Source organism: Coloeus monedula (genome assembly GCF_965178545.1).
Source record: "Coloeus monedula genome assembly, chromosome: 15".
Classification (NCBI taxonomy): domain Eukaryota; kingdom Metazoa; phylum Chordata; class Aves; order Passeriformes; family Corvidae; genus Coloeus; species Coloeus monedula.
In genome coordinates this window covers 7877324-7895700 of record NC_138795.1, presented here as the reverse complement: position 1 = coordinate 7895700, position 18377 = coordinate 7877324, and the positions used below count along the sequence as shown (strand labels likewise).

Here is an 18377-nt window from a genome sequence, read left to right as displayed (position 1 = left end):
AAGTACTTGCCAAAAGACAAACCAGTAATCTGATAACTGGAGTCCCTACATTTCAAAGAGACAAAATTCAAAGTACTTATTCAGTCTAGGGTGTTAAGACTTGACATTATACAGCTGATGACCCAGTCCCTGTTCAAATATTTGAACACTGTGGACTATTCAGGAATTAGACTACCTGTGAATTAGGTTATTTTCTTTTTATTCTGAGGATTAAACAGTTTTTATCTGTTGTTGAAATTCTATGCCTCTTCTATCTGCTTGGATGTGACACTAAGGGGTCCTGAAAATACCAACACAGTTTCATAGCACCTGACAAAGAAGTTGTGCTGAGGGAAGTATAAATACCAGAACAATCCAGCTGCCTTCTGCAAAACATATACTTTCCTTGAGAAAATGTGGCATAAAAACATCTAAGGAGATTTTTCTGACAGCCACCTGCAGTCTAAATGTTACAGAGTTGCTCAAGTTTCATCTGTTTACTTTTAATGTCATTTGGACGATGAAGATGCTCGAGGAAATGAAAATAAGCTCTCCCACATTTTTAGTTCAGCAGGCATCAGTGGGAACAGCAGAGATCTGAATCCTGGAGCAAGTCCTCTGTTCTCCCATTGAATTGTTCTTGTCATGAAACTGATTAATCTGGACACTGTGGACAATAAATCCTTTGTGAACAAAACGGTCCAGCTTTGTTTACAACAACTGGATGTTTCTATAATCCTCCCGTTAATATTTTCCCTCCAGTGTGAAAACTACACACTTAGAGTTGGGGCTTTTGACACAGAGCAAGTGGAGATGCTGCCATGTCTGGATTGTGCTGTTGGCAATGTTTCAGAGGGCATCAAAGCAGGAGCCTACAGCACATCCCACTAATGGGACAAGCCAAGGGAAGGGCAAGGTCCTGCCACAGTCAAATCAGCAATTTCTCCAGAGTTACACGGATGCCTGTCACAGAGCCAGAAACGAAATCCTAGTTGTCCAAATTGGCTTCCATTACTTTAGTTACACACTTACCCTTCCTTTATTATTTCCTATCCTCTTTTACTTGCCAAACATTTAAACAGTACTAAAAGGAACAGAGCCAGTGTGTTGGTGCTGTGTTTGCTGCTCTCTATACACGGCTCTGCCATAAATTATGCCAGCAAACCCCTTGACTGGTACACGGACTAAAGCTTTCGGGTTGTGGCAGAGAACAAAGGATGCTGGGTCATGCACAGAGAGCGTATGGAGCTTTGGTTTCACTTCTGAAATACTGTGGTGAACTTCAAAGGAGAACCAACACAGAATTTAACAAAAAAACTGACCCCAGGCATCAGTTGATGTTCATGACGATGGAAATACTCTCTCGCTCTCCAGAAACTCTCAAGCACAGAAAGGGCAGGAGTTGCTTGACAAGCGAGCGGTCTTATGTAACAGAGTTTGGGCAAGAAACACTTTCTGAAACTTTACCATAAATTGAGGTTCATTTTAAATGACCGTTAATAGATAGTGCAATCACTACTATGGATTCCTCAAATTTGTTGCTTGAATCAAAATTTGCTTTAGTATTGACAAAAGTTTGGTCATACTAAATGTTTCAACAAGCTCACTCTTCCATTAGAAACCCAATTATGTGGTTTTGCTTTATTTTCCCCCGTACAAACCCCATCCGAGCATTCCCAGTACAAAACAAGCTTTCCACACTTAACTAAATCTCAGCAAGAGGTTGCACATGATCTTAGGCAGTGCCACAGAAACCATTCCCATTGCTAAGCATATTTATTGGAGTAATTGAACAGAACCACTGCCACAACCAGCAGGCTAATTCCTGCCTGGAGAAAAGACGTTAACTAGAGTCTGTGATTATGCCTCACAGGCACCCCCCCTGGTCTGGTATTCAGGGTTTTCACAAAAATATTTTAACATTTCACTTTTATCGAGGCACATCAATGCAACCAAGTTTCCAGGCAAAAGGACACGCTGTGGTGGTGCCAGCAATACCCTCACACTAACTCCAACAGCAACACACAGCATGAGGAATTGTCTCCCCATGCCCCCAGGCACTGCCTCCATCCCTGCTCACAGCCCCAGAGCTTTCACAGAGCTCCACGTACAAATCCATTTTCACATGATTTAGGCTTCGTCATGATTTTAATGCATGTTTTGCACCCCAGTCAGGCCACTATAAAATTCCCGGTGTGAAACCTTCCCCAGATGTCAGAATTGATCACTTAGGGGTGCCCTTCAGCAGCCCCATAAGCCGTGTTGAATCTTGCTGAACTTTATGAACTACTGTTTATACAAATCCAGCAAACCAACTGTGGGATCCTCAAGCATTTCCTATGAGTGATGGAGCCCTTCACGTCCCCCTTGCATGTAAAAAGCCCCAAACGTAAACACCAGAATTGGGAAAAAGATAACCCTGGGATAAAGGGTAACTTCTCCCAGAGATTCGGTTTAGTTAGGCACCGAGAAGGGCATCAGTGTGGATAACAGTTCTCCAAGTAGGGGAAATTGTTCATCACAGAAATATTTATTGAATAATTTCAGAAAACCCCAGGACTGAAAGTGAAGTAACTAGTGGCGGGTCTCCTCTGCCTTCCATAAATCAATTCTGCACTGCCAAACCACAATACTCTGTGGCACACAGTCCAGATAGCGGGGATCATGTTCATAATTTCTAACAAGGAAATTATGGTTCATTAAATCCCAAGATAAATAGTTATTTAAGTACTCGGGTTACCTGTGTCAGTGAATAGAATAAGGGGGAAAGTCGCATGTCCTCAAACCTTCGACTGCTGGCCCTTCACCTGGGGCATTTTCTCTTCTAAACAAGGCTGGGCTCTGCCACGCCTCGCCTACGCCTGATTCACGGAAACGGCAGCAAAAAGGGGAAAGTTTGGTAAAAGTTTTTCCAAAGAGAAGGAGAAGCCGGTGACACACGGAGCGAGCCCCGCGCTGGAGCGGGGCCGGAGCGCCTTCCCCGAGCCTGCCGCCCCGCCGCGGTGCGGCCGGTGCTGCGGGGCTGCCCGCGCCGCCTCTCACTCACCTCGCGGAACAGCTGCTCCACGCGGGGCTGCAGCGCGTCCAGCAGCGGCCCGTGGCCGGCGGCGCCCCGCTCCTCCAGCGCGGCCAGCCGGCCCTGCAGCTCCGCCGTCTTGGCGCCCAGCAGCAGGCACACGGCCACGGCGGTGAGCGAGAGCAGCAGGCACAGCACGGAGGTGGCGGTGCCCGCCGCGCCGGCGGCGCCGCTGCCCGCGCTCATCGCGCCGCGCTCCGCGCCGCTGCGCGGGGTCCCGCTCGGCTGCCGCCCGCCTCCCGCCGCCGGCGCATCCAGCGCCGCCCCGTGTGCGCCGCGGGCGTGGGGCCGGAGCTGCGGAGCGGCCGCTCTCCTGCGCTCGCCCCGCCAGCCCGGGTCTTAAACGGAGGAAGCGGGGGGTGGCGGCTCCCCCGCCGCCTCCCCCCGCGCTGGGGAAGGGGGGATGCTCCGAGCGCGGCCCGCCGCCCCCCCATGGGGGATTACGCGGAGCAGATCCCACCCCCGCTGCCCGGCCCCCCGCGGGGACCGCTCCCCCCCGGCCCCATCCCCGCCCGCCAGCGGACCCCACGCCTCCCGGGGTCCCGGCGGTGCTGCACAGGCGGGGCATTGCGAGAGCCACTCCAGAGCGCAGGGTGCTGGCGCGGCGGCCCCGCTCCGGTCCCCGCTCCGGTGCCGGCAGCAGCGCTGCCCGCGGCGGGGGCGGCGGCGGCGCGGGCCGGGCGCCCTCCAGCGGGCTCCCCCCGCCGGGAGAGCGGGCGGGCGGCGGCTGCGCCCGGCCCCGGCTCCTCCGGAGAGTGCGACCTGCGAGAGGTGGCACCGGCCGGGGGTTTTGTACCTTCTGCCCTACAGCCCGGCTGGACCGCGACCTGTTTTAGAGAAGAGACCGTACCTGGAACCCCACCACGCACTGTAACTCACTGTTATCTCAGTGAAGTGCTCCAGCCACTTCGGTGAGCCCTTGAACGAAAAAAAACTGTACTCACAGATAAGCACCGAGCATCCACCTATTCTGTCTTGCCTTTTCCTTGTTGTTACACAGAGCATCACAACTGTTAACTTACCTAGAAAACATCCTCCAGCAACTTAATGCCTGTCTAGATTCTAAGCACATAGCACACAAATTCCAGTGTATCCTTTGCCTCCTGGACACAGACACTTGCCCTTCGAGGAGTAATTCTTATTTCTAGAATAGATGATTGAAGCCTAGGACAGGGTTAGGAAATGCTATAATGGTAACATTACCAATGTCAGATTCTAATTAAGTTTGTTAATAAAACACACACATGCGCACAGGGACACAGCCGCAGTGGATAGACACAGGCTTCCTGTAGCTACTATTTCCAAAGCAGCTAAACCAGGCAAATCCATAGCATTTGCCGACAACCAGTTCCTGCTCTTTTACATAGCCTGAAGACAAAAAGAAAACTCCCAGTTTCTGTGAGACCCTCTTCGTACCTCCTTTTCCCTCTCTCCTTTGTATGAGCTTGCCAAAACTTTCCTTACAAGCTCCATGAAAGCAGAATACACACAGTGCCATCATTTTGGGGGAGATGCTCAGGTGCAAAGCATCCTTGTCCTGTGTGACCTGAGCCCTCCTGGCAACCCTGACATCCAGACAGCGAAGGAACAGGCAGGACTGACCAGTCCTGCTGCAGAAGTCCAAACCCCTCTCTCATGCAGTTTAGTCCCAAGCTCAACTCTTCCCTCCCATTGATCCCTCTTTGAACTTCAGTGATGAAACCTGGTCTGTTCACTTCAAAGACAGCTTTATTCTGTCTTATATAGTAAAAAGTGTGACTGGCTCATTATCGAAATGATGAGCCAGTCACAGAGCGTATTTTGAAGGTACAATAGCTGAAAATCTGTGCAGAAATAGGTGTGAATACTCTTCTAGTTATTTAACAGCTATAGCTTGATCTAAACACGTAAACATTACAAATTTCAAGTATGAAGATGACAACGGGAGGTAGTGGTGTGTGCACATAAAAATCCATCCCCTACTAAAGGCAGAATCACTGAGGGCAGTGCCCTGCAGCACCAGGCCCCCACCCCAGGGTGCTGCTCAGAGCCCCACCCAGCTCCCCTGGGGAGCCCAGGGCTCATGTGCGTGCAAACCAACACCGGTGCAGATGCTATAAGGCCTGCAAAAGCACTTGGCACCTTGCTGCAGATGCCACATTAATCCTGATAGAACTTTTAAATTTACTGGAAGGAGGAAAGTCAATTTAAACATGACTTTATAATAGGGCTAAACTGTATCTCCTTTACCAAGCACAATGGATGTCAGTACCTACATCAACAGCTAGAATGTAAGCAAGAGCACATCATCTTTCCCTAATTTCGACAGAACTGTTTTATAGTTACAGTTTTATTGTTATAGCAGCATATAAACTTTTCTCCCCCCATCTGCCTTTGATTTGCATTGCTTAGCTGATACACTCAGCCAAGTCCCTGCTTTGCCTCTGAAACTGTGGGATGGAAAGCTGTGTGGGAAGAAGAGAAGGAATTTACTTTTGCCCTGCTCAGCCCTACCGAGCTGACCTGCATGGCACAGACTGTTACATTTTCTGTCACGCAGAGCAGAAACAATGTCATCAACACCAACATCCAAGGACAGGAGGTGGCTATGATGAGCTGTAATCAAGCCCAGGAGGTGGCACTGGTAACAGAAGATAAGCTTTCAAAGCCTGTCCCAGCTCTATTCTACCCTCAGCTCAGAGATATGCACGTCTGGAGCCTCTTGCAAATGAAGCCTCCTCCGTATCAGTGGAACAAGGACATCAGTTTAAAATCTTACTGTGCATTAGGACTAACTCAGCAAGCACAAAACCTGAAGTTGGGCTCCTGTGGAGCTGAAACAATTTTGTTTCCTTCCTTTGAATAAAGGCTCATGCAGTAAAGTCAAGATTGAAATAAATGGCCCAAACTTGCTTACTGCAGCCAGGACAAACCCTTCCATGGAAGGCTCCCTTCCTACTGCTCAGCAAGTCACCCATGTGGTGTCAAATGGATTAAGAGCTGGAGAAGAACAAAAGACCATCAACTTAGACATGGAAACCCCAAAACTTCCAAAGGACATTAATGGGTCTTGGAAAGTTGTACGATTTCCTTCTCAGCCCAGTACCGGAGTTCACGAGTCACAATGGAGAACCCAGCCACCTCCATCCTGCATAGTCTCAATGCCAGCATTTCTACCAGCAACAACAAATCAAGCTCCATAGAAATACACATTGAAGAGTTCAGAATGATCTCATTACTGCAAGAGCTTAAATATGCCACAATTCTGTGGCATGCTGTGTTTCTGTGTCGTAGTACAGTCTAAAAACTTATCACAAAAATGTTCATTTTTAATGACTAGAAACAATATTGAAAGTAGGAAATGCTACTTTTCAGACCTTAACTAAAAAGATTAGCTATGAATACTCAACTCTGAAAGCACCAGACAAGTTTCCAAGGGCTAATTAGCTGACTGGGGAGCAACGCACAGTGCATAACAGAAAATCTGAGAAAAAGGCAACTCACAAAAGCTACCTACTTAGGATAGACACTGTTTCCAACCATGCTTCAGAATGCCATCAAGCTGTTATATACAGCATAACTAGGTGGATTTTTTCTTCATGACTAATAAAAGGAACCATTTTTTGGGGAATGTTTCCACAAGTCCTTCAGCTAGCCCAGACTCCTCACCTACAGTCTAAGGGTTCAATACCTGTAAAAGGAGAGTGGTACAGGCTTTCAAAAATGAAAATTACTTTTATTTTTCACTTTGATACCCATAAGACTACAACTGCTCAACAAGGTAAACATAACAGTTATACAAAACATATGTAATTATTTACAGACTTAACTGTACAAAATAATTTAAAGCTTACAAAAGTTTCATGCAACCTCTGCTGACTGACTGACACAGTCTAGGAAATCTCCTTGAAGAAGCATAGAAGATCTTTGAATTTATTTATTTAATGGATCAAAAAAAGGATGCTGCAAGGCTTCATCAAGAGTAATTCTTTTGGCTGGGTCATATTCCAGCATTCTGCGAACAAGGTCAAACAGACTTTGATGATCTGTGTCTTGGCAATGCATGAATTCCTGAAAGAAAAAAGCAGGAGGTATTTTAGAGAGAGCTTTCACAACTGCAGTCTAACAGAGCAATAAAAATGCCATCTCCTACCTTTAGAGGCTTACAGCGTCTCCTGACATACCGGCCTGCAGAGCTGTGCTCATCCCAGTCCAACTGGTCATGGTGAAAATAATGTTTTCTGCATGACAAGGGAAATAACAGTAAGATGGTGTCAGTGCACACAGCAAGCAGATGCTTTCCCAAGAAGTTTTAAAACACCATGAAGTGTTCCTGCATGTATCTCTGCATTTGGGAGCTAACGCTTTTTTAAGTGCATATTTATTCACAGAGATCTGCTCCTTTTTTATTACTGCTGCCACAATCATTAGAAAACAGTAACATTTTAGAGTATTACTTCAATCTATTGCAATTGCTGCTTTCCAAGCTTTTCCCTGTTTTTCAAAATGCACTAGAATCAACTGGACGACTGTAACAAACAATATCCATTACCCAACCCAGAATTATTCTACTGTAACTTGAGTTACAGAATTATCTACAAGAGCTGGCAAGAGGACAGCTTATGTAAGAAAAGAAAATGGACCATCAAATCCCAGGACCACTAAATCTTAGACATAGGGGTCAGGGGAGAACCCTGTGCTGGCTGTTTCTCCTTGCAATGAAAGTGAGAAACTCCTGCTGCATGTAGTTATCTTTGAGGAAGAGAGAAAGATCACTGAAGCACATGTCTGAGGGATATGGAGGGGCACTGCAAGAGGATGACAGCTGTATTAGCAAGGACCCTCTTCTTCCTCTCAATATAATTATTGTGATGACATCATGTTCTTTATATTTAGAATTTAAAGAAAAATTGATGTCTAATACTGTTCTGGTGACCACACCAAACTTAGCTTTAAAGACTTAGAAACATTCATACTCAAGTTCAAGAGGCTGACAATTCATACTAAAATCAGAAGAGGACTAATGTCAACTACTTAAGGTAACAAAAAGCCCATGAGTCTCTGTTGATCTGCAGCAGTTCATAGCTTAAAATGGCAACTTTGCAATTTCTCTTGTAATAGAAAATATAAGGCAACTTATCACTTCTATGATGAACATACCTGGATTTCTTGATCATGTGAGTGGGCAGAGGCCCCAGTATTCTTTCCATCATTGCCAGGTGTTCTTTACTATCATGAGTCTGTGTGGAAAAAGCAATGAAAGCACTTAGCACGTTTTTCTCCTCTGAGCTACTTGGTAACAACACTCAAACTGCAAACAAGATCTTGCCAGAGCACTGTCACAGTATCTTTAAACACTGCCACCTTCAATTATTAAAAACAGATTATGCAATGCAGATTATACAACATTTTCCACAGTTACAATGACCCTTGAACAACAGTTCATAAACCAAATATCGTACAAGTGTTTTCTTTACTCTTAATTCTGGCAGTATCATGACAGGTGGCTTCACTCAAAATGCCAGAAAAGGTAATCTTAGATACTCTGAAGAAGATATCCAAGACGTAACATTTTCCTGTATGGATGTTGGCTTGACAATCTCATCTATATAATCCTTAAAAAGCCCATGAGGTTATGCCTTTTACATAGTTAGGGGTATGTCATTAGAAGATTAAAATCAGTCTGTAACAAACACATTCTATTTAAGCTTAGGTACACACCTGAAACACTGTAAATCCCAGGTAATACTCAATCAGAATACAACCAATACTCCACACATCACACGGCTGAGACCATCCCAATGCTGCAAAATAGGCAAAGTTTGTTTTACTTTTTAATATATTCTCAAAATCTGTAACCCACAAAGTACACGCCCAGTTTCCACACATTTACTGATGCCCAACTTACCCCCCAAGCCCTCCTCAAACCCTGGGGTGAGAGAGGGAAGGCAACGTTTGTACTTCTGCTTTTAGAGTATTTCTTTTACTGTTTACTCTTAAGAATTTCGCCACCACCATCTGAGAGATGCTCATGGTTCTGATAAACAGTCAACTACTCCAGTTTATGAAGTAAAGACATTTGAATGAACTGCAATTAACTTCCAGAATGTTTAAAAGTCTTTACTGACCTAAAATAACCTCAGGAGCTCTATAATGTCTTGTAGACACTAATGTGCTGTGATGCTCATCGTCAAAAGTTGCACTTCCAAAATCAACAACTTTGATGTCTGTGTTTTTTAAAGTGCGTTCATCTCGCTTCTGCAAGAAATCAAAATGCTGTTAATACTTTTTAAAAGCATGCTTAGGCAAAAGGCATTACCACATTATCTTCAAAGTACCAGCTAGCATAAGATGTGTAACAAAACACTTCCTCCAAATACTTTAATTCCTATCCAGCTCGATGCTTCAAGAAAGAAGAGCAGGTAACAAAGTGACAATCTCAATACCCAAAACAGCTGAGTAAACACCATTCTGAGCTCTCTTCCTCTTCTGTTAACCTTACGTTAACTTCAGTTACTTGTTGTCTCTGTTTTTTTTTTTTTTAAGAGAAGCTCCAGTGAAGACAGAAGTGGTGCAATTCAAGTTGGGAGAAACAAAGAACAAACTTACCATTTTGGCATTGTACTTCACTATGTAATCAGACTCCACAAACAAGATATTTTCAGGCTTTAAATCTGTGTGAGTTAGTTTATTATGGTGTAGAACTACAAGGAAAAAGAAAAAATTATTCCATAATTTACACATAGAATTCCTACAGGAAAAACAAAACCACAATCATATATTTAAAAGAACTATTGACATTTACTTACAGTTTATAGACTGGCAAATTTGATAAGCCATGTTCCTAATGTCATTAATATGAAATGGCAGAAAGCTGTTTTCCTTAATAAAGTCATAAGTACTAAGTCCCAGTAGCTCAAAAACAATACAAACATGGCCATGGTGATCAAACCACTCCAGCATCTGGACACAGCGGCTTAAAACAGAAAACAAGAAAAAGAAAACAGATGAAAATCTATTCAATAATTACTTTCCTCAAATCCTTGGTATGCTGACTACTCAAATTTCATACTTACAAATTGCTGCTTGGATCCATGTTGTTCAAGTGTTCCAACACCTGTATTTCTGAACGGGCAGCCTCCCGGTATCGACCGACATTTTTCACTATTTTAACTGCTACATGCATTCCTCTCCTTGAAGAAAGTAAAGGACAGCAAACTGGATCAATTATTGTTAAATACCCACAACACCAAAGCAGCTTGATTTTAATAAAAGAAACACAGGAAGATTAAAGGTCATGGAGAATTATGAGTTGGATTAGGGGAATTGATTTAAGCATGCTGCACTCAACCAGAACAGTTTTTATAAAAAAAGAAGTAATCCTGATCTTTCCTTTCTCAAGTACTTATAGTATATGCTTCATTAATGACTTCTCAGTGTTATTATCTCATCTAAAGTAGAATAAACATTGAGAATCCAGCAGCAGAATGATTAAAAATTAACAAAGCTCTCATTTGAACAAAAACACGGCAAAAATTTGATAGGTTTTTTTTTTTCCTGCAACTTGCACAACTTGTCCTGGCTCTTCTCCAGTGCTCTTACAGAATCACAGGAATTGAGTAATTTCTGAAATTTGGATTATGAGCATTTTATACCAGTGAGAACTGCTCTACACTGAATGTCTGCATGCATTCACTGTAAGGCTGTTTCTTAAATGGAACACAGACACACAGATCCTTCTGTCACATTTGCTCTCAGACAATTTATGTCTCTGTAGAGCTCTTCCAATTCTAACAATTTCAGAACACTCTCTGCCCTCACAACGTGATCCCAAAATCCAGAACAGATCTAACTTATGAAATGACAGAACAAACAAGCCAAAGGTAGAGGAAAATATACTAAAACCATGTCATAGAACTGCTGATATAAAACATACAGTTAAAATAGTCTGTGTTCTAACAACTGTTAGAACATACAGAAGGTAGTGGAAATACAGTAAGTTTCTTCTTCACCAGACGTATCATCACATGGAAGTAATCATTCCATGAAGAAAGTACTGGGTACTAGATTACTGTTGATTCCAAAAAAACTTTAAAGGATAATTTTGATTATGAGAACTGAGGAAAGCAATTTACAGCTCAACTAATTCCAAGCAACTGCTTTCCAGAAATTGCTTTCACTAAGAGTCAAAACTACTTTCTCAGTATCTCACTGCATCATCTTCTAAAAGTCTCCCAAACTAATTCTGCACTCTTTAGCTGCTTTCACATTCTCCAGTTACAGCAGCAGCACTTGCAAAAACCAGAGAAATGTAATTAAATAAAACAGAGCTCTCTATCATTAAAAAGGGCATTTAAACTGCAACTTTCTTTTAAATAAAATGTCCTTGAGCTTTAATTTCTAAGTATCTTTTATCATGAGATCCACTGATAAAGATAACCCAACACTTACATATCATGATCTATGCACTCCACTACTTTTCCAAAAGCTCCTTCTCCTAAAGTCGCAACAATTTCATCTAAAAAGAACAAAGATAAGTTAGAATTATACAACTACTTAAAGGAGAATGAACATATTAATGTAGATTTAAAAATGTGCCATTACAAAAGCATAATTACTTTAAATTTCAGCATCAGAATGCATTATTTTATTGGACAGGAGTCATGAAAACAGTTAGCCAAAAAACTATCTCTTGTTCTAATCTCATTTACTAATTGGAACTTTTTGAACACAGTATTTAAATTCTACAGAAAAGAAGATATGCAAAAAAACAAAAAAGCACAAAAAAAAACAGAACAAAAAGAGCAATGAGATTTCTTTAGCCCCCCTCCTCTGACATACTATTCTAAACAGATTTTTTTCTGAAAAGTTTTTTAAAAGTGTTGAAAAATATTCTATACATCTTGCTCTTAGAACGTCTCCACTTTCACAGATCAGGTGACCCTCCTCATCATCCTCTACACTCCTGGATCTTTTCCTTCGGTGACTCTTCTGGAAACGGCACCAAGATCGTCCAGCCAATCAATATATCAGAGTGAATTCAGGGCAGAATACGCAATTCATTCAGCGGGGAGATATTCAGGCATTCAGTTACACACCAGGCCACGAACAGTTGGCAGGAGCAATTTCAAATTCAGTCCCCAGAAATTCACAGGGCACAGTTTATGTTACAGAAGAAAAACATGGCAAGGAACAGATTTTCAGATAAATACTTAAAGTGATACAAGCAACAGAAAAAAAACAACACAATTTTGTCTCTCAAACAGTGGCTTAATTGAAGACAGATTAAGACTGCAACACTGCTATTTCTAATAATTTGCTAGCAAATAGCAAAAAACAGCATTTATTTACATACCTAAGCTCTCAGTCAGGTGAAATGTTTCTATTCTTAAAACATCCACTCATGTAAACACTTTTACTTCCCCCACGTTTAGAGAGAGAAGAAAAACTACTCTGAAGTCCTTAATTTGCATTATATAATCTAATACACCTTGCTGTTTCTACTGCAGGAAAGTGGTATAAAACACCTGGAGCTGTAGATGCATCAGTGGGCATCACAACAACCATGAGAAATTCAGGGAGCACACCTTCAAAAGGGAAGCAGCAAACTTATCCCATCTCACTAAGACATTAGATGCCATTAGCTAGGCACAGAGCTTATCAAAGCTTCTGAAATTAGGTGCAGAATTGTTCATATCAATTTACCAGACATGCACATTCATACTTTCAATTCATGTTAAAAAGGCATGTCATCTCAATTACTTTCAGCAATAGGATGGATGGCATCCACAATCTACCTGAAAAAACACAGTTCACTATGCTGCAAAGCTAAGTGACAACTGTACTTTAAAACAGGATAGCTACCTGTCTTTAATTTCAAGACAACATTTTTCAGATCAATCCCAGTGATTTTGACTACCAACCTCCTACATTCCCAGTGTACAACTGTACTGATGATAATCCCACCCCCCACCCGACACTGATCCGAGAATCTCAACTAACAACATATTCACATGCTCCACAAATGGACTCAGATAAACACAAATCCTTTTTCAATAATGTAGTTCTTAAAGTACCGTGGATCAGGAATTGCAGCTCTAGCAGTCATTTAAGAAGTCTATTACCACTAATTCATTAATAATAAAGTTAAAAGTTACTCATACCGAATGCGATTGGTGACTGGAGCAATGATGTCTCTTATGCTTCCTTTTATGACTACTTTTCCTGCTCCGACCAGAGGATTTGCTATAGTGATGATGGTGACTCTTTTCATAGTCTCTGTGATAATGCCTGTGGTCATACACTTCACAGAAGTCATTTCTGTATTCCTCAACATATCTCCGGTCATGATGGTCTCTTTCATTTATGGCTCTATCGTCCAAATAATGACTGAAAATATATTTTAAGTGAATGTTCTCCACTTCAAAAACTTGAGGTTCCAACAAGATAAGTGACCTGAGCTGAGTTACACAGTATCTGTCTTTACAGCAAAAATGTTTTTTAATTGAATCCCTCCCCAAAAATAGTGGAGCTTTTGATGTTACTTTATTAGGGATTTAACAACATTGTCAGTCTTAAATACATGGCAGCCATCCACATGAACAATGTATGATCTGTCCACAGTTTGCATAGTAAGAAACTCAGACTTAAAAAGGAGAAACACTTCCTAAAATATACTGAGAAACTTCATTACAACCTTAAAAGACACATGATAAACCACTTTCAATACAGAAATCATCCCTTCTATGCTTTTAAAGCTCCAGGCGTTAAATAAAACCTAGAGACTGAGAGAAGTACCATCATTCTAAGTGCTCTGCAACGAACATTAAAAACTCAGAGATCATATGGAACAAGGATCTTTTGCACAGAAAACAGACCATTAAGAAAGCTGCTGAGGCATAGAATTCCCTTACTGCTGTACACCTACTCCTTCCAGCATTTTATAAGCATGAGTGTAAGCTCTTAAAAGAATTCCACTGGATCTTCTCAAGGGAAAAAAAACCAACACAAAACAGAAAAACACATCTTTCCACTGTAAGCAGTGTGAGGGAAAACACAAACCAGTCCCAGATTATTAAGAGAAATTCATACTTACCATTGTATTAAATGATTAAACAAACCTTCTCCTCCTTTTGTTGACATTAAATCAAAAGGCATTCTTTTTAGTTGAAATTTAATATTGATTGTATTCAATACCAACATTTAACTGACACCAGTGAGACAAACTAGTAACATTTACTTGTTTTCATTGAAGAATTTCTATTTAATGGTTCAGGTGCGGTGTTAACAACTACCTATTAGGCTTAAGTGAGCCAAACCATAAGGAACTGACGACTCTGGGCATTCAAAAACTCCTACCCTGAAAACACATTTACTTTAGACACAGTAAGAAACATTTGCACTACTCAGTTCAGAGTCTTATACCTTTCTGAAATGCGACTGGGTTTATAGTGCTTGCTCTCTTGGCCACTGCTGTGGGACCTCCTTCTGCGTTTGCGGCTGCTACTGTGCTTCCTTTGATCCCAGCTCCTTCTGTCATCCCACTCAGGACAATGAGATTGCTTTGAATGCCTCATTTCCCACTGGAAAACATAATAATAATTTTTTAAAAATCAACAAACACACATGTAGGTGCAAGTTAGCAATGGTAGTTTGATCAAGTATGACAGAACTAAAAACTCATTTTTCCTCAGCTCCCTCCCCCCATTATTTCAGTTTGGCAAGCAGGCATAGCTCCCTCATCCCAACACTAACGCTGTTATGAAACAAATCACGATTAAATAGGCCAACTCATCTCCATTTAATAGCTTCAAACATGTCATTAAAGGCTGTTTTAAACAAACTCTCAAGTGACTAAACAGAATAGTTTCCTTAAAGAGCCTTTTATTGGAAGAAACCTTCCTCTCCAAACATCCTCTAACAAGAAAACCTGGATTTAGGTCTTCCTACTGTATTGTAAAGTTACTACATGAAAATCGAGCATGTACAATCAGTCTAAAAACTCTCACTAAACTATTTACTAAACACCAGGAAACAGTCACTTTCAGCAACAATCACTGTGAACTCTGATGGATTTAACACAACTTTGGAGCACCTGGAGCCAAGTCACAACTTTTGCACCCTATTAGCATGCAGGACTGTGCATGTTCTACAGTTCAGCTGATTTACCAAAGACAAAACCCACCAGCTTCTGTTGCTGGATGTTTGGTGCAGGAATTCTTTGTTCAAACAGGTACATGCACAACTGAAAAAAAAAAAAAAGGCAAAGTAAAACATGGCTGTAGAATTAAAGAGTGTAACAAAACCAACTGTTATTTGTTTACTCATCTGCAGGAGTTTTTTGAAAGTAAGAATAACTTTCTATATCAATTCCAGTATGTTCCAAAGAATGAATTACTACAAAATAATAAAAAGTTTTTGCAGCAACTAGTGACAGTGAGAAAAGCAGCTTAGAGACAATGAAAGCAAGAGAGTAGAAAAATCATGACTGTAAATCATGTGTAAATTGTGCAAATCTGTGTAAATTTACAGAGAACAATGCCTTCATACAAAGAGAAGGCATTAAGATGGAAACTCCTAGAACATGCAAATGATAAGGCTATTCTGAAAAAACTGGTTTTTTTAATACTTTCAGAAGATCTGTGAGAGGCTGGTAATTAAAAAAACGTAACCCCCCCCCCCCCCAGACACCTGCAACAATGTTTTTTAAGGAAACTGGTTTTTAAAACATAAATACAAAAACCACGACAAGAAAGAGTGACAAACTGTGCAAAATAAGTGCCTTATATACATTTTGGGTGAGTCATGATTCACAAAATCGTATTCACTTGTGAGATTCTAATAAAAAATAAAAATACTAATGTAGCAAACAACAAACAAAAACACCCAAAAAATTAAAACCGACTTGGTGTTTCATTTACGTGCTTTAATTTCCTCTCTTCTTACACAGCTCCAAAGCCATTTTCCTCTATTTTCACCTTACATAACTCAGGTTCTGAAGCACACTCAGGTTTAACTTACTCTTGAGGTGCAGAGCTACACACACTCAGTTATAGGTGAATGGAAATTTCTACTTATGGTTGCTTGGAATTTGTTTTTCTTTCCCCACCTGGAAGAAGGCAGGCTGACTAAGGCTCTGTAATGAACAACTATCTAAATAAAATCACTATTAAACTGTCCTGCAGAGTAGAGCTTGGGGGCAGAAGGATGGATATTTGACACAGGAAACTGGAGAAAATGCTTTGTTGAAGACTAACTGCTGCTTAACTACAATCAAGCGCACATAACATTAGTGAGATTAAGATAAAAATTGCAAATTCTGTCCCTAAAGGAGCCAAGTAAATTTAAATGAGGAGGAAAGGCCAAGAATCGGTCTGAGTCCATTTTAAGGTAGGAGCCACCTTAAGATTTTTGACTACTGTGCTCTCCCTCTGATTTTATGCGCCGAAGAACTTCACTTATGTAATACTGACAGCTGCCACGAACATATGCATTCCTGTAGCATGTGGAACTAATCCATATCGCAGGCAGTTTTCACTCCCACATTTTACCATAAGGTTCCTCAAGCAGGAGCCGTTCCCCTTTTGAACAGATCCATACACATAAGGGCCACGAAAGCCCTGCCGTAAGCTGCCTACACAGCAATTTCTAAATGCCTCTCGTCAAAAACTTGGCAGGCCGAGGAGGTCAAAGGCTTACTCCTTTGGGATGGCCAAAGTCCGACACCGCAGGTCCTGGAGGGGACAGCCGCCACCCCAACCCAGGAGCACCAAGCCCATTTCCACACCACGTTCCCCCGGGAGGCCTCCGGGGCCGGCGGGGGAGGAAGGGCCGGTCCCCGCTGCCACCTGGGCGGGCGCCAGGCACGGCCGAGTCGGCTGAGCCCAGCTCCGCCCGCCCCAGCCCTCCGCAACTCCGCAGACACCCCAACAGAGCTCCTGTGCCGACAATTCTCCTCCCCTCGCGACATCTCCTGAAGCAGCGTTTGATGCGCCCCGCGCCGCGGAGACAACGCAAGCAGCTCTCCCACCCCACCCCACCCCCCCCGCCCGCGTGCCTTCCGTCTCCCTGCTGCTTCGTCCCCTCTGGAAACAGAAAGAAGTGAGGCAAAAAGCGAAGGTGAAAAAAGAACCAAGGAGGGCCGCCCTCACCACTTACAACTGGAACAGAAAACGAGCGAGCTCCGTGTCCGCCCTGCGCGTACAGACAAAATGGCGGCGGCGAGCGCAGAGAAGCTGCTTCCCCCTTCTCCCTCGCTCTCGCGGCGTCTGTGCGCTGTGACGTCAGACGCACAGCGTAAGGACGGCAGGGCGGGAACGCCCGAGGAGAGGCCCCGCCCCTGGCGCCTCGCCTCTGAGGCGGTGCCTCCGCCATGGCGGCTGCTCTGAGGGGTTCGGGGTGGTGTCTGCTCTGCCCGTCCCGTCCCGTCCCGTCCCACCCCACCCCACATCCTGGGCATCGACTTTCCCCAAATCCTTCATGGCTTTGTGAGCCAGTTCCATGGAGGGGTTCAAGCAGCGAGGGCGAGTTCGGATGCCACCCCCGAGCTGCGCGCCTGCCCTCCCCTCGTGCCTCATCAAACGCGGGTAGCAGTGCGGAAATCACCAATTAGTCCCAACCAATTAATTCCTTCTAATGAACCCGCCAAACGTAGCGTTTAAGCAGTTTGGTGAGCGGGTTGATTCCGCAGTTAGGCCTGGCTTCAGGCTCACGGTTCTCTGTGTGAGCCGTTCCTGTGCGATGCTCACGGTAAAAACGCAATAAAATACATTATCTGCGGTGTCTGTAACTCGGAACTGCCCCCTCAGCCGTGTGCAATTGCACGGATTGCTGCGCGGTTGCGGATTCACTCCGGAGCACGTGTGGGACGGCGGGTGCAGCTGGGTCGTGTCCTGGCAGAGGTAAAACCCAGCGTCCCAGGCCTGAACCCTACTGCGGGGTTAATGCTGGGCTGCACGGGGGAAACTTACCACCAACTTCTCCAGGTATCATTCGGACAGAATTTAATCAGCCCAAAGAGATTGTTACAAAGTAAAGAAAAGCAAACCCCAAAGCAGGGAAAAGTGGAACTGAAAGGCAAGCTTCAGATTTAGTAGCTCACAATGTTTTATCTGGGGAAAATCACAATCTCTGAAGGTTAATGGATAAATTGAAAAACTCCTGAACTCAGTGACTCTCCCAGAATAATGTTAGCAAGTTTTACCTCTAATACAGCGAGGTTTTCCAGCTGAAGCAAAATCCAGAATAGCTAAGGTGTAACGTACTTTTAATTTAATGGGTGCTGTTGTCTTTTGAACATCAGTCCCCAATAACAGTAAATTGTTCTAAAATGAGTACATACTTT

The 18377-nt window shown here is 43.1% G+C and overlaps 2 protein-coding genes across 3 annotated transcripts in view; both read right to left on the bottom strand.

The window, feature by feature from the left end:
* The window catches only part of LOC309578671 (uncharacterized protein), a gene marked incomplete at its 5' end in the record, with an annotated part of 179648 nt that extends 173828 nt beyond the window's left edge, over positions 1-5820 (bottom strand). Inside the window, 5 exon segments of the mRNA XM_082291434.1 lie at positions 3026-3338; positions 3340-3378; positions 3380-3421; positions 3423-3606; positions 5814-5820. Of these exon segments, the coding sequence (XP_082147560.1) occupies positions 3026-3338; positions 3340-3378; positions 3380-3421; positions 3423-3606; positions 5814-5820 (585 nt within the window).
* Positions 5821-6749: 929 nt separating this feature from the next.
* Positions 6750-17300, bottom strand: CLK4 (CDC like kinase 4). Of its 2 annotated transcripts, none has more exons than XM_082291792.1 (14): positions 17185-17300; positions 15219-15278; positions 14459-14616; positions 13198-13423; positions 11935-12025; positions 11486-11552; positions 10111-10227; positions 9844-10010; positions 9644-9738; positions 9163-9292; positions 8756-8838; positions 8195-8274; positions 7188-7275; positions 6750-7105 (listed from the first exon to the last, which is right to left on the bottom strand). In XM_082291792.1, exons 2-14 carry the CDS (start codon positions 15270-15272, stop codon positions 6968-6970), a joined length of 1494 nt encoding a protein of 497 aa, XP_082147918.1. In that variant the 5' UTR covers positions 15273-15278; positions 17185-17300; the 3' UTR covers positions 6750-6967. The 2 variants fall into 2 exon arrangements, with proteins under 2 accessions (XP_082147918.1, XP_082147917.1); XM_082291791.1 differs by having other exon boundaries at positions 17192-17294.
* Between the last annotated feature and the right edge of the window lie 1077 nt (positions 17301-18377).

Coding starts and splice junctions, on each gene's coding strand:
- CLK4 (XM_082291792.1), bottom strand. CDS start 15,272: ATGTACCTGTTTGAACAAAGAATTCCTGCACCAAACATCCAGCAACAG. Junction 12,026..13,197: donor CCAGTCACCAATCGCATTCG/GTATGAGTAACT, acceptor TGCCGTTTCCAG/AAGAGTCACCGAAGGAAAAG. Junction 8,839..9,162: donor AGCTCCTGAGGTTATTTTAG/GTCAGTAAAGAC, acceptor CCTATTTTGCAG/CATTGGGATGGTCTCAGCCG.